General features: G+C 36.7%; 1 protein-coding gene across 7 annotated transcripts in view; it reads right to left on the bottom strand.

The window, feature by feature from the left end:
• The window catches only part of SLAIN1 (SLAIN motif family member 1), a 69172-nt gene that overhangs the window by 19108 nt on the left and 34571 nt on the right, over positions 1–15493 (bottom strand). For 3 of the 7 annotated variants that reach the window (XM_030813524.1, XM_012506985.2, XM_030813523.1), the window contains exons 3-5: positions 3991–4140; positions 2729–2878; positions 297–638 (exon numbers count right to left, since the gene is read on the bottom strand). In XM_030813524.1, the coding sequence (XP_030669384.1) occupies positions 297–638; positions 2729–2878; positions 3991–4140 (642 nt within the window). Of the gene's footprint in view, positions 1–296; positions 639–2644; positions 2703–2728; positions 2879–3990; positions 4141–15493 lie in introns of those variants that run through there. The other 4 variants (XM_030813522.1, XM_030813525.1, XM_003257359.4 and 1 more) reach the window with 2 other exon arrangements.

Genomic DNA, 15493 nt, shown 5'->3' with positions numbered 1-15493 from the left:
CCAGCCTGGTCAACATGGTGAAACCCCATCTCTACTAAAAATAAAAAATAAAAAATAAATTAGCCAGGCATAATGACACATGCCTGTACCCCGGCTACTTGGAAGGCTGAGGCAGGAGAATCGTTTGAACCTGGGAGGTGGAGGTTGCAGTGAGCTGAGATCGTGCCACTGCACTCCAGCCTAGGGGACAGAGACAGACTCTGTCTCAAAAACAAAAACAAAAACACAAAAACCATTTCTTGACCACATATAAAAAAATCAAAGCATATCAAATACCAAAAAAGCATACAACCTACCTCCATTGGTCCTATTTGGTTGCTGATCTGGAGTTTGGGCTTGAGGTGAATAATACTGTTGCTGCTGGTAATTATTTGAAGGAAAATACTGGGAACTGGGACTCCTCCTACACTCCCTAATGCTGGAGAAAGTCTGTGAATGGGGAATTCCTCTTTGGAAAGGGGAACATCTTGGAAGACGAGGCTGAGGTGGTGGCAAATGATCAAATTCCTCTTCATCCTCCAGACTGTATCGGTCATATTCTTGATCACTACATGTCCCTTTTTTTCCTGAACTCAATGACACACTGGAACTATGTCTTGATACAGATGCTGAAGTAGAAGCATAATCTTGCCTGAGACCTACAAAATAACAAATAGTACTCTAATGTATTTTGATCTAGCTAACATTTAGTTATAATTAACCAAGTATTAGATGAAAAATTGTGCCAAACAAATTACTCACAGAGACTTATTATCTTGTTCTCAAGTTTATTAAATTGACAAGTTTACCAAGACAATAATCACATTTACCTATGATACAGATACCTAATATTGGACAATTCTGTTTTGCAAAAAGATTGCCCCAATTCCAGTGAAGATTATATATACCTGCCACAGCTCATTCATTAATATCTATCAATTTCCCCTTTTCAAATCAAGAGATATTTTAGAAGGGGAACTTAGGAAGAAATATTCATCTCATTATGAATAGTTTGCTATGAGTTAAACCAACTAAAATCTTCAAATCTCTGCCCAAGTAGGAAGTCATTCTGCTCCCCACCCCCAACTTTTAAAGTCAAAGGGAAAGTTTAAAAGCCAAGGTACAAATATTTTCCCACAAGGTCATCTCTCTATTATTCTTTTATGTTACTAATATTATCTCTTTCAAAGCACAGACACCTCAATACTTCTAATAGTTTTAGGTCATCCTATAAGGTAATCATCTAAAAATAGTCAAACTACAAAGTTCTCATTATTTAACCCATTGCCAGTACTACAATTTTTTTAAAAAGTGGTCTATCCCTGACTACTTAACTTCTGAAACTGACATACAATCATTTAGCCATATATATTTTTAGAAAGAGTATTTAAATTTGCTTTTACTAAATAATGATATAAAATAACCACTTTTCCCCTTAAAAATGTATCTTACTAAATCCTGCATAAGCATTACCATGTTTCTCATAGAAGCCTTGACTAATTCTGAAAGCAGGAAATTATTATGCTTAAATGATACTTGATTATTTCTACTTATGTTGGCGGAAAAGATAAATCCAAAACAAACACTCCAGTTCTGTGCCTTTTGATACCATTAATGCCCTTCAGCTAGTTCACTCCCAGATAATTTTTTGTAACTTTATCGCAGAACCAGTGAAAAACTATCCTATTTCTACTTATCTACTCTTTCACAATTATTTACCTGGAGAAGTATGTCAATGCATTTTAACTGAAATTTTAAGATAACTGTAGACTCACATGCAGTGCTTAAAAAACAACAAAACTGCGCACTTTGCCCAGTTTCCCCCAGTGGTAACACTGTGCAAAATTATAGAATAATATGACAGCCAGGGTATTGGCAGTGATATAATCCACTCATTTTATTCAGATTTTCACAGGTGTGTGTGTGTGTGTGTGTGTGTGTGTGTGTGTGTGTCAGAGAGATAGAGAGAGTATTAAGCTGTATGCAATTTTATTACCTACAGGTTCAAAGATCCACCAATGAATAGTACCAACACTGCAAAACTCCCGTGTTACCCTTTTATAACTACATCCAGCTTCGAGACCCTCTTGAGACCCTAAGCCCTATCCCTAACTCCACCAACCACTAGTCTGTCCTCCGTTCCTAACATTTTGTCATCTCAAAATGTTATATGTGTGGAATTATACAGTATGCACTCTCTTATGATCAATTTTTTTATTCACCATGATTCCCTGGAGCTTCAAGCAAGATGTTGTGTATATCAGTAGTTTGTTCCTCTTTATTGCTGAGTTGTACTCCATGGTATAGATGTAGCATGATTGGTTTAATCATTTACCTACCGAAGGCCATCTAAGCTAATTCCAGTTTTGGGCTATAAAGGTGCTCAGAACATTCATGTACAAGTTTTTGTGTGAACACAAATTTCCACTATTCTGGGATAAATATCCAAGAGTGCAGTTTGCTGGGCCACATGGAAGTTGCACCTCTAGTTTTTTAGGAAACTGTCCATCTGTTTCCACAGTGGCAATACCAGCAATGTCCATGTATCAATGTGTTTTCATCAGACTAAGTCCTACCACCTCGTGATAGTGTGAGAAGCATATAATTGGCTCCACCTAAAAAGTAGGACAGTATGAGAGAAAGAATCTAATTATTTGCCCATTACCTGGAGAGAAATGCCTGAACCTCCCCCTCTGCCTGTATATTCCAAGTGGAAGCCTCATTTTGCTAGTTTAGAAAGAATACATACTTTCTTCTTGCAGACGAGCCATGATCTGAACATCAGTGAGGTCCTGTAATTTATATCCCATGGAGATAGAATCATCCTCCAATTCTGAAGTACTCAGCTCACTGTCGATAGATGACTGGGGACTGAGAGGGGAGCCCCTGGAAGTGTAACCTGAAACACAAAGGAAATGTGTGTTCGTTCATCTGCAGGACTGATAGCTATACATGCTTTACAATTCATATATAAACAGTCAGCAATTTGTCTCATGTTTTCGTGTTACAAAAATCACCAACATGTCACCATTTAATGGTCAACGTGCACATCATGTGTACACAATTCATATATACAAAACCACTTGTTCATTGTTTTCAAATTGAATTTTCACAATTTAAAAAGTCACCGTGTACTATATACTTAAATTGTTAAGAGGGTAGATTTCACATTATATTTTTTATCACAATAAAAAATTCACTACTGCTAAAATCTATCCTATTAGATATGTATATATCTAAAGGCATGGTATAAGAATATATATTCATGTATACTTTAATAATAAGACACACTTGTCTGACAGTAACTGATTATATATTTTTAAATTAAATTTTAATCTGGTCCATTTCTTAATGAGTACAAACAGCAGTGCTACAAATGGGTAAGAATATCACATCAAAAAGGCACACATACATATGCAGAAATATATACAACACCCACATAATACAGACCAGAGAGTAGTCACGGGAGACTTATAGCCACCCATGAGAATAAAAAAACCAATGGCTTCAGATAAAAGAACCAAAGAACAAATAGAAGAAGGCTATAGGAATGGAATCACACCAATGCTGAGAAAAATAAGAAAATGGTGAGATCCTCATCTCATAAAAAGCCACTATGACTATTTTCTTCTACACAGCCTTAGCTAAATTTAAAAGCTACCAGAAAAAAATTAAAAAAAATACAGACTTACAATCTTGAATAATAAAAACTACCTAAATTGTGTTTGACATTTAATTTTAAAAGCACATAAGCATTTGGAAATACAGAACTGCATGCATATCCTTTTGTTAAGGAGGGAAGACTGTCTGTTACACACAATTGAGAGCAGTAGATCAATGGTGTTAAGGGTACAAATTAGTGCTAGGCCTTTTGTACCCAAAGTAAGTGTGCAGCACAAACTCTCCATTCTAAGATTATTCTCAAGCTTTTCAAATGAAAGATGAATATTTAAGCTGTGTTTAGTAACTGAATTACAAAGCAAGCAGCTAGTCAAGAAGTTAAAATATTACCTGTTTTTTCAGGTGTTAGTATTGCTTTATTTGAGGTTTTAGAGAAGCTGGGAGTATTAATGCCATTGCTATAAGGGCTGAGTCTTGCAACAGGACTATAAGGAAAAGCCAGTGAGGCAGTTGAAGAGAAGAGACTCCGCCATCGGCTAGCTGTCACAGAAGCAGAAAATAGCAGCAGTTAGCTATATGGAAGCAGATGTTGACTTGTCAGAAGGAGAAAGGGAAGAGAGTAAAAAAAAAAAAAAGACAAAGCAACTTTTCATAGGACTATCTTAACTGACTTCCACTTATCTAAATAAAAAATATATAAAAATAAACAATTTGTGAATTAGGGTCCTATTTATACATCCATTTTAAAAAAGTAAATCAATCTTACTTTGATTAAAGCCAACATGCCTGCATAATAATGAAAATTTATTTTGAGTTTCTACGTTAGAAATGTTTTCAATTTTCTATTTCCATATAAGGATTTAGTGTTTTGCAACATAAAAAAGGATTAGTGTCAAAAGAAAAATTCAAGTTTATAATCTTCCTAATCTTTAGGAATTAAGGGAAATGTTCTTAATATTAACTATATGTAATTCTATATTTTTTCTGCTCAGTTAATATCAGAAAATGTTGACAAAAAATATTTTATGTAAATTCATTATCGGATTATGGGAGGACTTAGAATGACTATTGTGTTTCCAAATGGCCTTAAGACCAAAACAAGGTTTAAAGGAAAAACAGTGTACAAAGTAACAGAGGGGTATTTATACCAGAATTTAACAATGACTATCTTAGGTGGCCGGTACAGAGACTATTGGTGATCACTTGGATTTTTTCTTTAAAAAAAAATCTTCCAAATTATCTGCATTAAAGATACATATTATTTATATAACTAGCTTTTCAAGGTAGGAATATACATGTTATTACTTTAATATTATTTTTAAAATTAATATAATGAACAAAAAGGAATTACACCAGCCATGGGCAGATGATCTCATTCTTACATTACCTCACTTGTCTAATTAATGTACTTCTCCCCTCCAAAATTACCACCCCTTGTATCTCCATGTTCTTGGGGTCACACACACACAAATCTCAAATCATAAAAGCTTAAGTCACACCAAACATGGTTTACTCTCTTCTCATGAGATACAAACCAATGTGCTAAGCAAAATTCACTTTTCTGAAAAGTAATCATTTAGACATGTACTAAGCAGAAGGAATAATATAAAAAATATAAACAAGGCTAAACTTCAAGAAATAACTTGGTTTGTATTCACTGGGAATTTGACAAAACTTGAAAAACCAAGTATTAAAGGACTGCTTTGAAATGCATGCCCCCAGACCACTTTTAATGAGCAATGCTAATGAGCAATCAGACAGCTGAAAAGTGCTTTAAAATGGGCAGTGGGATGGAGAGAAAAAAAAAAAAAAAAAAAACTGTGGGATGTGGACAGTCAAGAAAATAATCAGCTCCAAACTGGGATTCTTCAGATCCTTGCAAAACACCAAGTTTACTTAAAAAAAAAACAAAATATTTCCTTTTACTTCAGAATCATTATGTACAACACATTCTAACAATTACATTAAAAATATATTTTCCTTAAGTATGTGAAAGAACTAGGCAAGGAAACTACATTTGCAATGACAACACTTTCAGAATCCACACATTTCATGAAACTGTGAAGCCTGGTTGCCAATTGACACCAGTCATATATGTCACTTATCCAACCTGTAACTTACAATGGTTAAGCAGCTTTTCCCAATCGGAGCCAGAACACAGACATGCACTTCCAGTTCCTTCTCTTCTATGTAGGTCAACTTGACTCCAGAATACACTACAAACTAGGGGTTAATAATGCAACACACACTAGGTAGCTGTTCTCACACGTTCAATCTCTATTATTCAAAGTTTCTCATTAAAAATTCCATATTTTAAAAGGCCAATAGTTCTTTGTGACTGCTATCTTGCCTAACAGATGATGTTATTTTATACCAGTCTGATCACTTGCCAGGCAAATTACAGCAACTGCGTGTTCTCACCCACAGATGCAGGCGGCAGCAGATCACAAGTAAGCAGCATTCATCACTCTGCACAATAACCACTGTGACCCAGCCTCCCCGCACAATTGACACAGTTATTGTGGCTATGACAGCAAGATCCCAACTAAGAACACAATTAGCGTCTATTGCAAGAAAGAATGCTCTACATTGTTGTTTAGCATTGAAGCCTTTCAGAAAGGGGAGGAAAATTATTGTAGAGGCAAGCTAACAAAACAATAATGCTCCACTAGTGCCCAAGGTTACAGTGCAGGAGGAGGAGGACAGGAGTGGAGGCTATCACATCCTAGTTGTTCTTCAGTACATAGCTAAAGAATTGTAACAGGAAGCACTTTTATAAAGAATAAAACAAACAAAAAGAACTTGTAAAAAAGAGCAATTTTATCTTTTTCAATCAATCATCTCAATGGATTTTTGGTATATAAAATGATGTTAAATGATTCAAGAGGCTCAGTGATGACCAAAATAGCTCTAAAGAAAGGAGTGAGGCAATTTTGCCAAAAGAGAAAAAATGGGTGATACATTTTTGAACAACAGTTAAATTTCCCTATACTCCTACTCCAGAGTTCTATTTATAAAAAAAAGGGGGGCGGGGGTCGCAAACTTGGAAACGGCATAGACTATGCATTTTTTCATTTTATTCCAATCCCTAGAATAGCAACGAACTGGCCCCAAACAGGAGTACACACTGAATCAATGTACGATACTTGGCACAGTTTTCTTTCCCAAATGCCTTAAGCTAAACTGCCTCCCAGGACACTTCTTTCTGCATACTCTCTGTAGTTCTACCGCAACTTCCTTAACCACTCACCACCTCTCACCAGATTACTGCAACCCGCTCTTCAACAAACTTCCAGCCACCAACACTGCCCTGAGCAAACCTGTTCTGAATGTCGTGTATTTTAACTGTGTTACTCTCATCAATTAAAGTACAGCAGGGGCTTTTCATCAAATGCAAGACCTTAAAGGTACTTCAGCTCATTTCACTACCACCCTTACAGACTGCCATTTATCTGATGCCCACCTCTACAGTGTCTCTGAAGCTACCCTAAGGATGCACCCTTATTGGTTTAACTTTCTACTTCACCTCCCTTGTCTGATAATCATCTTCTACTGGATGAATGTGATAACGTACTACATTGTAGACTGATACCTCATTTAAAAAAAATAAATAAATAAGTTGAGGGTGACTAACAGTCTATTATTTTTTGTATATTTTCAAAGTTGCCTGACTGAAAAGATAAATTATAACACATCTGTGTAGTTATTTTTGTATACCATTAAGCAAAGTATGGCCAAAAAAACTAGACTTGATAAATGCTCCTGTGATAAAATCAAGAAAATCATAAAAAGGCAGATGACAGAATGGGTATAAGAAACAACCTAAGTTTCTTTAATTTGTCACACTGAAAATTATTCTGTGACCAACAAAAAGTTCCCAGAAACAATGACATTCCTACCATTGCTTGATCATCTTTGCTTAGACTCAGAGTATTCAAATTGTTGGTAAATAGATATGTCTCTACACATAATCAAAATCAAATTTAAGAAAGCAATTACTTAATTCACATAAAAGAAAAAACTGATTTAATATCTTAGAAGACTCAAAAGGTCAGTACTGCATTAAACTAAAGAGTTCAAAAATAAAGCAACACTATAATATATTCTGGCAACAATCCTTTTCATTCTTCTCACTACAGTCATTTCAGTACCTAATACAAGACTTGGAACACAGTATGCACTCAATAAATGCTAAATGTGGTCAAAATTTTGGCAAGTTGGCTAATATTTCCTTATCTCAAACCATTCTACCACTCCTATCCTGACATATAAATTACTTTGCCCAATTTTTTAAACTTAAGTATAATTCTGTTAACTCTGAAGACAAATAATAATCTAATTAGATGTTTCAAACCAGCTAAAATCTCGGTGAAAAATATACCCGGAGGAGCACTTCATTAATACTTCCTAGTAACTACTAAGTTGCTGAATTTTATATCAATCTTCCAGTTTCTAACTAAATGATGTTATATTACTAAGGCTTAGGATCTGGGACTGGGGTGACAAACACAGAAAAGTGGTTAAACAGGTGACACTAAGATGAGTTAGTTCCTATAGTACTGCATTGCACAGTTAAAAGGAAGGATTATGCCAAGCACACTAACTGGTGGAAAACCATGCAAGAAGGCAACAAAGCTGCCATTCAATTCTGGAAATGCTGCCATTTCTTGCAATCTAAGAAAGAGTTACAAAATGGCTGCAATTCTGTTTGGGCTGTTTGGTAGCATTTCGATACATTCTACTGTCAATAGCATGGCATCTGGGTTGGTTTCAGTTAGGTGAGGAAGCCCTGGAGGTCAGGACCCTCACTCCTTCTAGTGAGTTCTAACAGGAGAGCCACATTTCTCATCGGGCAGAAGTTATTCTAGAAAACAAGCCCTCCCTGTGTCCTTGTCTTCTCACTGTTCAGCTCCCACTTATAAGTGAGAACATGCAGTGTTTGGTTTTCTGTTCTGCGTTAGTTTGCTGAGGATAATGGCTTCTAGCTCCATCCATGGTAGGAGGAGGGACAGCATTAGGAAAAATAGTTAATGCATTCTGGGCTTAATAGCTAGGCTTAATACCTAGAAAACCCAATAAAAACTCATTAGCAGCAAACTTTAGGTCTGTTTTACTAAAATTCACAGCCTATTTTCTAAATAAGTCATGGTTTTGTATCCATGCTCATGGCTATCTTCCCAGCTAGCCAAATTTATATTCTCCCTCATTCCCTAATCCAGGTTCTGCCTTGTGGAACTGGCCAACTTTTTATTTAAATCTTCATACGTAATGCCGTGTACCTGGGAAAAGAAATATATATGTATATGTATATACATGTATATACGTGTATATATGTATATGCATATGTATATACATGTATATATGTATATGTATATACATGTATATATGTATATATGTATATGTATATACATGTATATATGTATATATGTATATGCATATGTATATACATGTATATATGTATATATGTATATGCATATGTATATACATGTATATATGTATATATGTATATGCATATGTATATACATGTATATATGTATATACATGTATATATGTATATATGTATATGCATATGTATATACATGTATATATGTATATACATGTATATATGTATATATGTATATGCATATGTATATACATGTATATATGTATATATGTATATGCATATGTATATACATGTATATATGTATATATATGTGTGTATATGTATGTGTGTGTGTGTGTGTGTGTGAGTGTAGTGCTCCAGAATGATTCAGATGCCCAACGTTTACAACATCTAGAGTCATTCCTTTATTCAACATTTGGCAACAGATACTAGAAAACTTCAAAGGTCAGTCTCCAAGCAGTTACCTAAATATCTTCCACAGATACACACAGTATGTGGCATTTCCCTGCTCCACAATCATTCCGAGAAGTCTGCCTGGCCCGTATACTCCCACCCACTTTTTAAAATTCATTTCTCTATTCATTTGAATAGGCACTAACTATTGTGGCTATAGCATACCAGATGCCCCAGGTGCTGACATGAATAAGATATGGTGACTGTTCTCTCCTTCCCACTCTAATTTCTAAAGACCAGCTACTACAGAAGACAGGCAAGTAAGGTGGAATATGATGTCATATTGTAAGTGCAGTAAAAGCACCATGAGGAGCACACTCAAAGCAAAGTAAAGGCAATTATTAACTTTCTGGGGGAATCCAAATACTTCAGGAGACATTATGTTTAATGTGGCCCTTGAAGGTTGAGGAGCTTATCTCACAGGATATGATACTATTCTAAATAGAAGTAATGCATATGAAACCATGAACACATGAAAGAGCAGTGTACGTTCAGGGAATGGCAAACATTTGGACTAAAGCATAGGGTATAAGAGAAGAGTTGGGGCTGGAGAGGTTGGTAGGTTTGGGTTTTGCACTGTCTTATATCTATATACTTTAATGAACAGTTTACACTTTAATGAACAGTTAGTGTTTTGACTGTGAGAAGGTGAAAGACATAACCAGATTACATTTTATGAAGATGACATAAGTAGCCATAGAAATGATGAACTAAATGGGCATGGAGACTGATGTCTGGGACACCAATTAAGATGCTTGTAAATAGACCTGGTGAGACATGATGAGGTCCTGAACAAAAGCACAAGCAGAACATTTGGTGAGAATAGGTTCAATGAGCCACATTTGAGCTAAAGTGCAGCCATCTGGTGACTCAATGAATATAGGGATTGGGAAAAAAGGAGACCGAAGCTAATGCAATAGTTCTTGAGACACCGATGCCATCACACATGGAGAGCATGAGATACTCATCTTTAGATTTAAAAAAATTAGTTGAACTCAAGATGGTTATTGGAAATGCCAATGTGCTTGTGTCCAGTATGGAGTTGGAGTTCAGGGAAGAGGGCTAGAGAGAAAAACAGATTCAGGGTACATCAACAAATAGGTGTTGGATGAAGCATGATTGAAGTCACCCAAGGAGAACATACACAAGGAAAAGAGAAGCGACCGGAAGGAATAATTTAGAGTAGACAGATGGAGAATGAGTAAAGGAAACTGAGAAAGGTCATTTGGGGAGAAGAATTCTGGAGGCTCAAAGATGCATCCAGTCCCAACCAAAAAAAAAAAGACTAATGCAGAAGAGTTTCAACATGGGAGCTAATAGTTAATAGTGGCAACTACTCAGGGAGGGCCTGTAGGATGAGGACTAAAAAGAGGCTACTGGCTAGAACAACCAGGCCACTGATGAGAGCAGATTCAGCAGAAGACATAATGAAAAATCAGTGTTAGCAGGTCAGGCAGATACAAGGTGAGGAAAAAGTCTTTGAAGAGAGATTTGGCTATAAATGTTTTTTTTTTTTTTTTTTAAAGAGGGGGGCTGTAGCTTGAGGAGTATAAGGCTCAAGGGAGTATGGCTTTTAGGATCAAGGAAACTTGGAGATTAGAAATAATAGAGAAGAGAAGAGTCTAAGGAAAAAGAAAAGCATGGAAAAAAGTTCCTGGAGATCAGAGGAATGGGACAGAGATTAGCTGTCTTGAACAGCCTTGGAAAGGGAAAGTTCTCACTTCCTCTGAAACAGGGAGGTAAAGACAGAATACAGAGAATGAGGGAGAGGAAGGTGAGTTTAAGGCTTTTTAATCTGTAAGTTATAGGCAATAAATATGCTGAGAATATTTATTCCAGAGGCTGGAATAAAGAACCTCATGTAGTAAAACGCTAGGATGGCCGCCACTGGAAACAAGGAAAATGGTTAACCATGAAAGTGACTGCCTGGGTGAGTCTGAAAAGCATATCTCTGGAACAATTCTAATCTCAACACAAGAGCTGAGATTGAAAACGTTAGTATGTGCCTGCTTTATCATTCTGTAAAGGGTATTTATGTCTTACAGGTTCAGGTTGAGAGTGGCTGTGTGAGAGTCATATCGTTGTCAAAATAAACAAATTTACCATAATTAAGAGGAATTTACCATAATTAAGAGGAAATAAAACCACCCCAGTGACTGAAGATAATTTTTCACTGGAAATTTTAGAAACCACAGGGAAGGTCCTGAGAAGAGTAAGATGGGGTCTGGAAGACTGTATCCAAAATGAGAGCACAGCCACAGACTAACAGTGGTCAAACATTTTCTGTAAAGGGCCAGCTGATACTTTGCTGGCCATAGGGTTTCTGTCACACCAGCTCAATGCTGACATTATGGTATGAAAGCAGCTATTGAAAAAATTGAAATGAAAATGTTTTATAGGAGCATAGCTACACTTAATTTAAATACACTGAGAATTGAATTTAATATTCATGGGTTATGAAATATTCTTGTTTTTTTTTTCAACCATTAAAAAACATAAAAGGCATTTAACATTTTACATTTTAAATGCTCTTAGGCCATACAGGAACAGGCAAAAAAACAGATATGGCCATAGGGTGTCAACCCCTGGGCTAACATATATTACCAGTTTTATAATAGTCACTCAGAAAAACGTGCAGGGCTGGAACCATAGCATCAGGTGTTGAGACACAGCAGTGATGGCCAACAGGATACTTCTTCACTACAGTTTTCCACACTTGATCTTAGCCAAAAGGCCGAGAAGCGATCACTACAGTTTTCCATAACATACTGTAATAAAGATCAAGAAAAGACTGAAAGGACACTTGAGTAAGAATAATGGTGCTGGGAAAACTGGCTAGCCATATGTAGAAAGCTGAAACTGGATCCCTTCCTTACACCTTATACAAAAATTAATTCAAGATGGATTAAAGACTTATATGTTAGACCTAAAACCATAAAAACCCTAGAAGAAAACCTAGGCAATACCATTCAGGACATAGGCGTGGGCAAGGACTTCATGTCTAAAACACCAAAAGCAATGGCAACAAAAGCCAAAACTGACAAATGGGATCTAATTAAACTAAAGAGCTTCTGCACAGCAAAAGAAACTACCATCAGAGTGAACAGGCAACCTATAGAATGGGAGAAAATGTTTGCAACCTACTCATCTGACAAAGGGCTAATATCCAGAATCTACAATGAACTCAAACAAATTTACGAGAAAAAAACAAACAACCCCATCAAAAAGTGGGCGAAGGACATGAACAGACACTTCTCTAAAGAAGACATTTATGCAGCCAAAAAACACATGAAAAAATGCTCATCATCACTGGCCATCAGAGAAATGCAAATCAAAACCACAATGAGATACCATCTCACACCAGTTAGAATGGCCATCATTAAAAAGTCAGGAAACAACAGGTGCTGGAGAGGATGTGGAGAAATAGAAACACTTTTACACTGTTGGTGGGACTGTAAACTAGTTCAACCATTGTGGAAGTCAGTGTGGCGATTCCTCAGGGATCTAGAACTAGAAATACCATTTGACCCAGCCATCCCATTACTGGGTATATACCCAAAGGACTATAAACCATGCTGCTATAAAGACACATACACACGTATGTTTATTGCAGCACTATTCACAATAGCAAAGACTTGGAACCAACCCAAATGTCCAACAACGATAGACTGGATTAAGAAAATGTGGCACATATACACCATGGAATACTATGCAGCCATAAAAAATGATGAGTTCATGTCCTTTGTAGGGACATGGATGAAACTGGAAAACATCATTCTCAGTAAACTATTGCAAGGACAAAAAACCAAACAACGCATGTTCTCACTCATAGGTGGGAATTGAACAATGAGAACTCATGGACACAGGAAGGGGAACATCACATTCTGGGGACTGTTGTGGGGTGGGGGGAGGGGGGAGGGACAGCATTAGGAGATATACCTAATGCTAAATGACGAGTTAATGGGTGCAGCAAACCAACACGGCACATGGATACATATGTAACAAACCTGCACATTGTGCACATGTACCCTAAAACCTAAAGTATAATAATAAAATAAAATAAAAAGAATTCAGATGCCCGAGTTCCAATCTTCATCTTGCCACATGCTAGTTTTGAAATTTGGAGCAAATCATAACATCTTAAATGTTGCAGTGTTCTCATATGAAAAAAAGTTATGTTTGTAGGAAGAAATAAACAGGCTTTTCATGGGTACAGGATGAAAGCCTGCAGCAAGCATTCACAAATTGTAATACTTTTTTTAATGAAATGTTATAGCAAGTTGTAGCAAAAACATTCTACATTCTTTTTTATTTATTGATTTTTATTTTATTTTGAGATGGAGTCTCACTCTGTCACCCAGGCTGGAGTGCAGTGGCACGATCTCAGCTCACTGAAACCTCCACCTCCCAGGTTCAAGCAATTCTCCTGTCTCAGCCTCCTGAGTAGCTGGGACTACAGACATGTGCCACCACACCTGGCTGTTTTATGTATGTTTAGTAGACAGGGGGTTTCATCATATTGGTCAGGCTGGTCTCAAACTCCTGACCTCAGGTGATCCATCCGCCTCAGCCTCCAAAAGTGCTGGGCTGGAATCATAGCATCAGGTGTTGAGACACAGCAGTGATGGCCAACAGGATACTTCTTCACTACAGTTTTCCACACTTGATCTTAGCCAAAAGGCCGAGAAGCGATCACTACAGTTTTCCATAACATACTGTAATAAAGATCAAGAAAAGACTGAAAGGACACTTGAGTAAGAATAATGGTGCTGAGTTCATGTCATGAGTTCATGAGCCACCACCCGGCCAACATTCTACATTATGAAAGAAAATGTTCTAGAAGCTAGGTAGGAGAAAAGAGTCTGTAGGAGTTTTCTACTTTTCACTTTTCCTAATTCTAAAGAAGTTTAACCTAGTCCTCTCAAAACAATGGGCTGGTTTCTTACGCTGTATCTACCTAGAGAACTATGGAGACTTAGTCTTTCCTCAGTTGTTACCAACTCAGAAGCAAAACTGAACTGTCTGACCTTCAAAAGCTTGGTCAGGATAGGTCAACAGTTCTTACTTATTTATCTTGACTCTTAATGATGTTCATTACCAGAGTTCTGGAAAATAAGGAAAAAGTAAGTGAAGCAAGGTTAAGAGACTTTCAATCCTTCTGCTTTTTTCTTTCTTTATACAACAGGTATGCAAGCCTCAGTTCCAAGCCAAACAGAGGAATCCAACTTCTAGTCCTTTATAAATACCAGTTACCAAATGGCCTAAGATCAGTGAAGGTACAGGAAACATCAGCTCCTTTAAGTATTTTTTATTCTCCCTTAAATTGGCAGGAACTTTTACCCAGAACACAGCATTCTGACCCAAACCCATAAACCACCAGGGCAGGAAAATCTCCATTTCCATAAACCGTTCTCTCAGGTAAAAACTTCTTAGGTAATATTATATCTTTACATATCTAGAGCCTATAGAAATTCTTGGCACACAGATGTGCTCAAATGTTTGCATTAAACTTTAACAAAAGAATTCAAAAACCAAGGTGAAGACAGCAATTTACTGGTTCACTCTTATAAACTCTGCACAGACTGAGATACAAGCTTTCTGGAAAGGCTGTAAGTTCACAGTAGGTAAGTGCTGCTGACTTGGCTCTAACCTGAGCAACCCTTCTGGAGCAGTAACATATGGCTTGCAGCTTATCTGATCCAATATTTTTTATTGGGTAAACTTGAGTAGCATTAGTTTCTCCACAGTGCTTGACGACCTGATAAACAAGCATATGGGGTCTAGGAAGTCCTACTACTTTGAAGCAGATGTTCACAGTACTCTTTCCCAGACATGCGTGAAATGCAGAGAATTCAACTGTAATGTATTTGTCAGTGTATTTACATAAGAAGGGTTGAAGAACTACTAAATGCACCTAATTGGTAGTCTTAGGGACTATTCAATCAAAGTAAGTTAGTCATTACACCCAAGTCTCACAGTCTTCAAATTTAGCTATGAAAAACTTATCAGAAAGTTAGTTTGTATCTTTTCCTGTTCCCATTCATTCAAACTATGACA

The sequence above is a fragment of the Nomascus leucogenys genome, chromosome 5, assembly GCF_006542625.1.
Source record: "Nomascus leucogenys isolate Asia chromosome 5, Asia_NLE_v1, whole genome shotgun sequence".
Taxonomy (NCBI): Eukaryota; Metazoa; Chordata; class Mammalia; order Primates; family Hylobatidae; genus Nomascus; species Nomascus leucogenys.
Note: the sequence above shows the minus strand (reverse complement) of the source record. Positions and strands in the feature narration are given on the sequence as shown.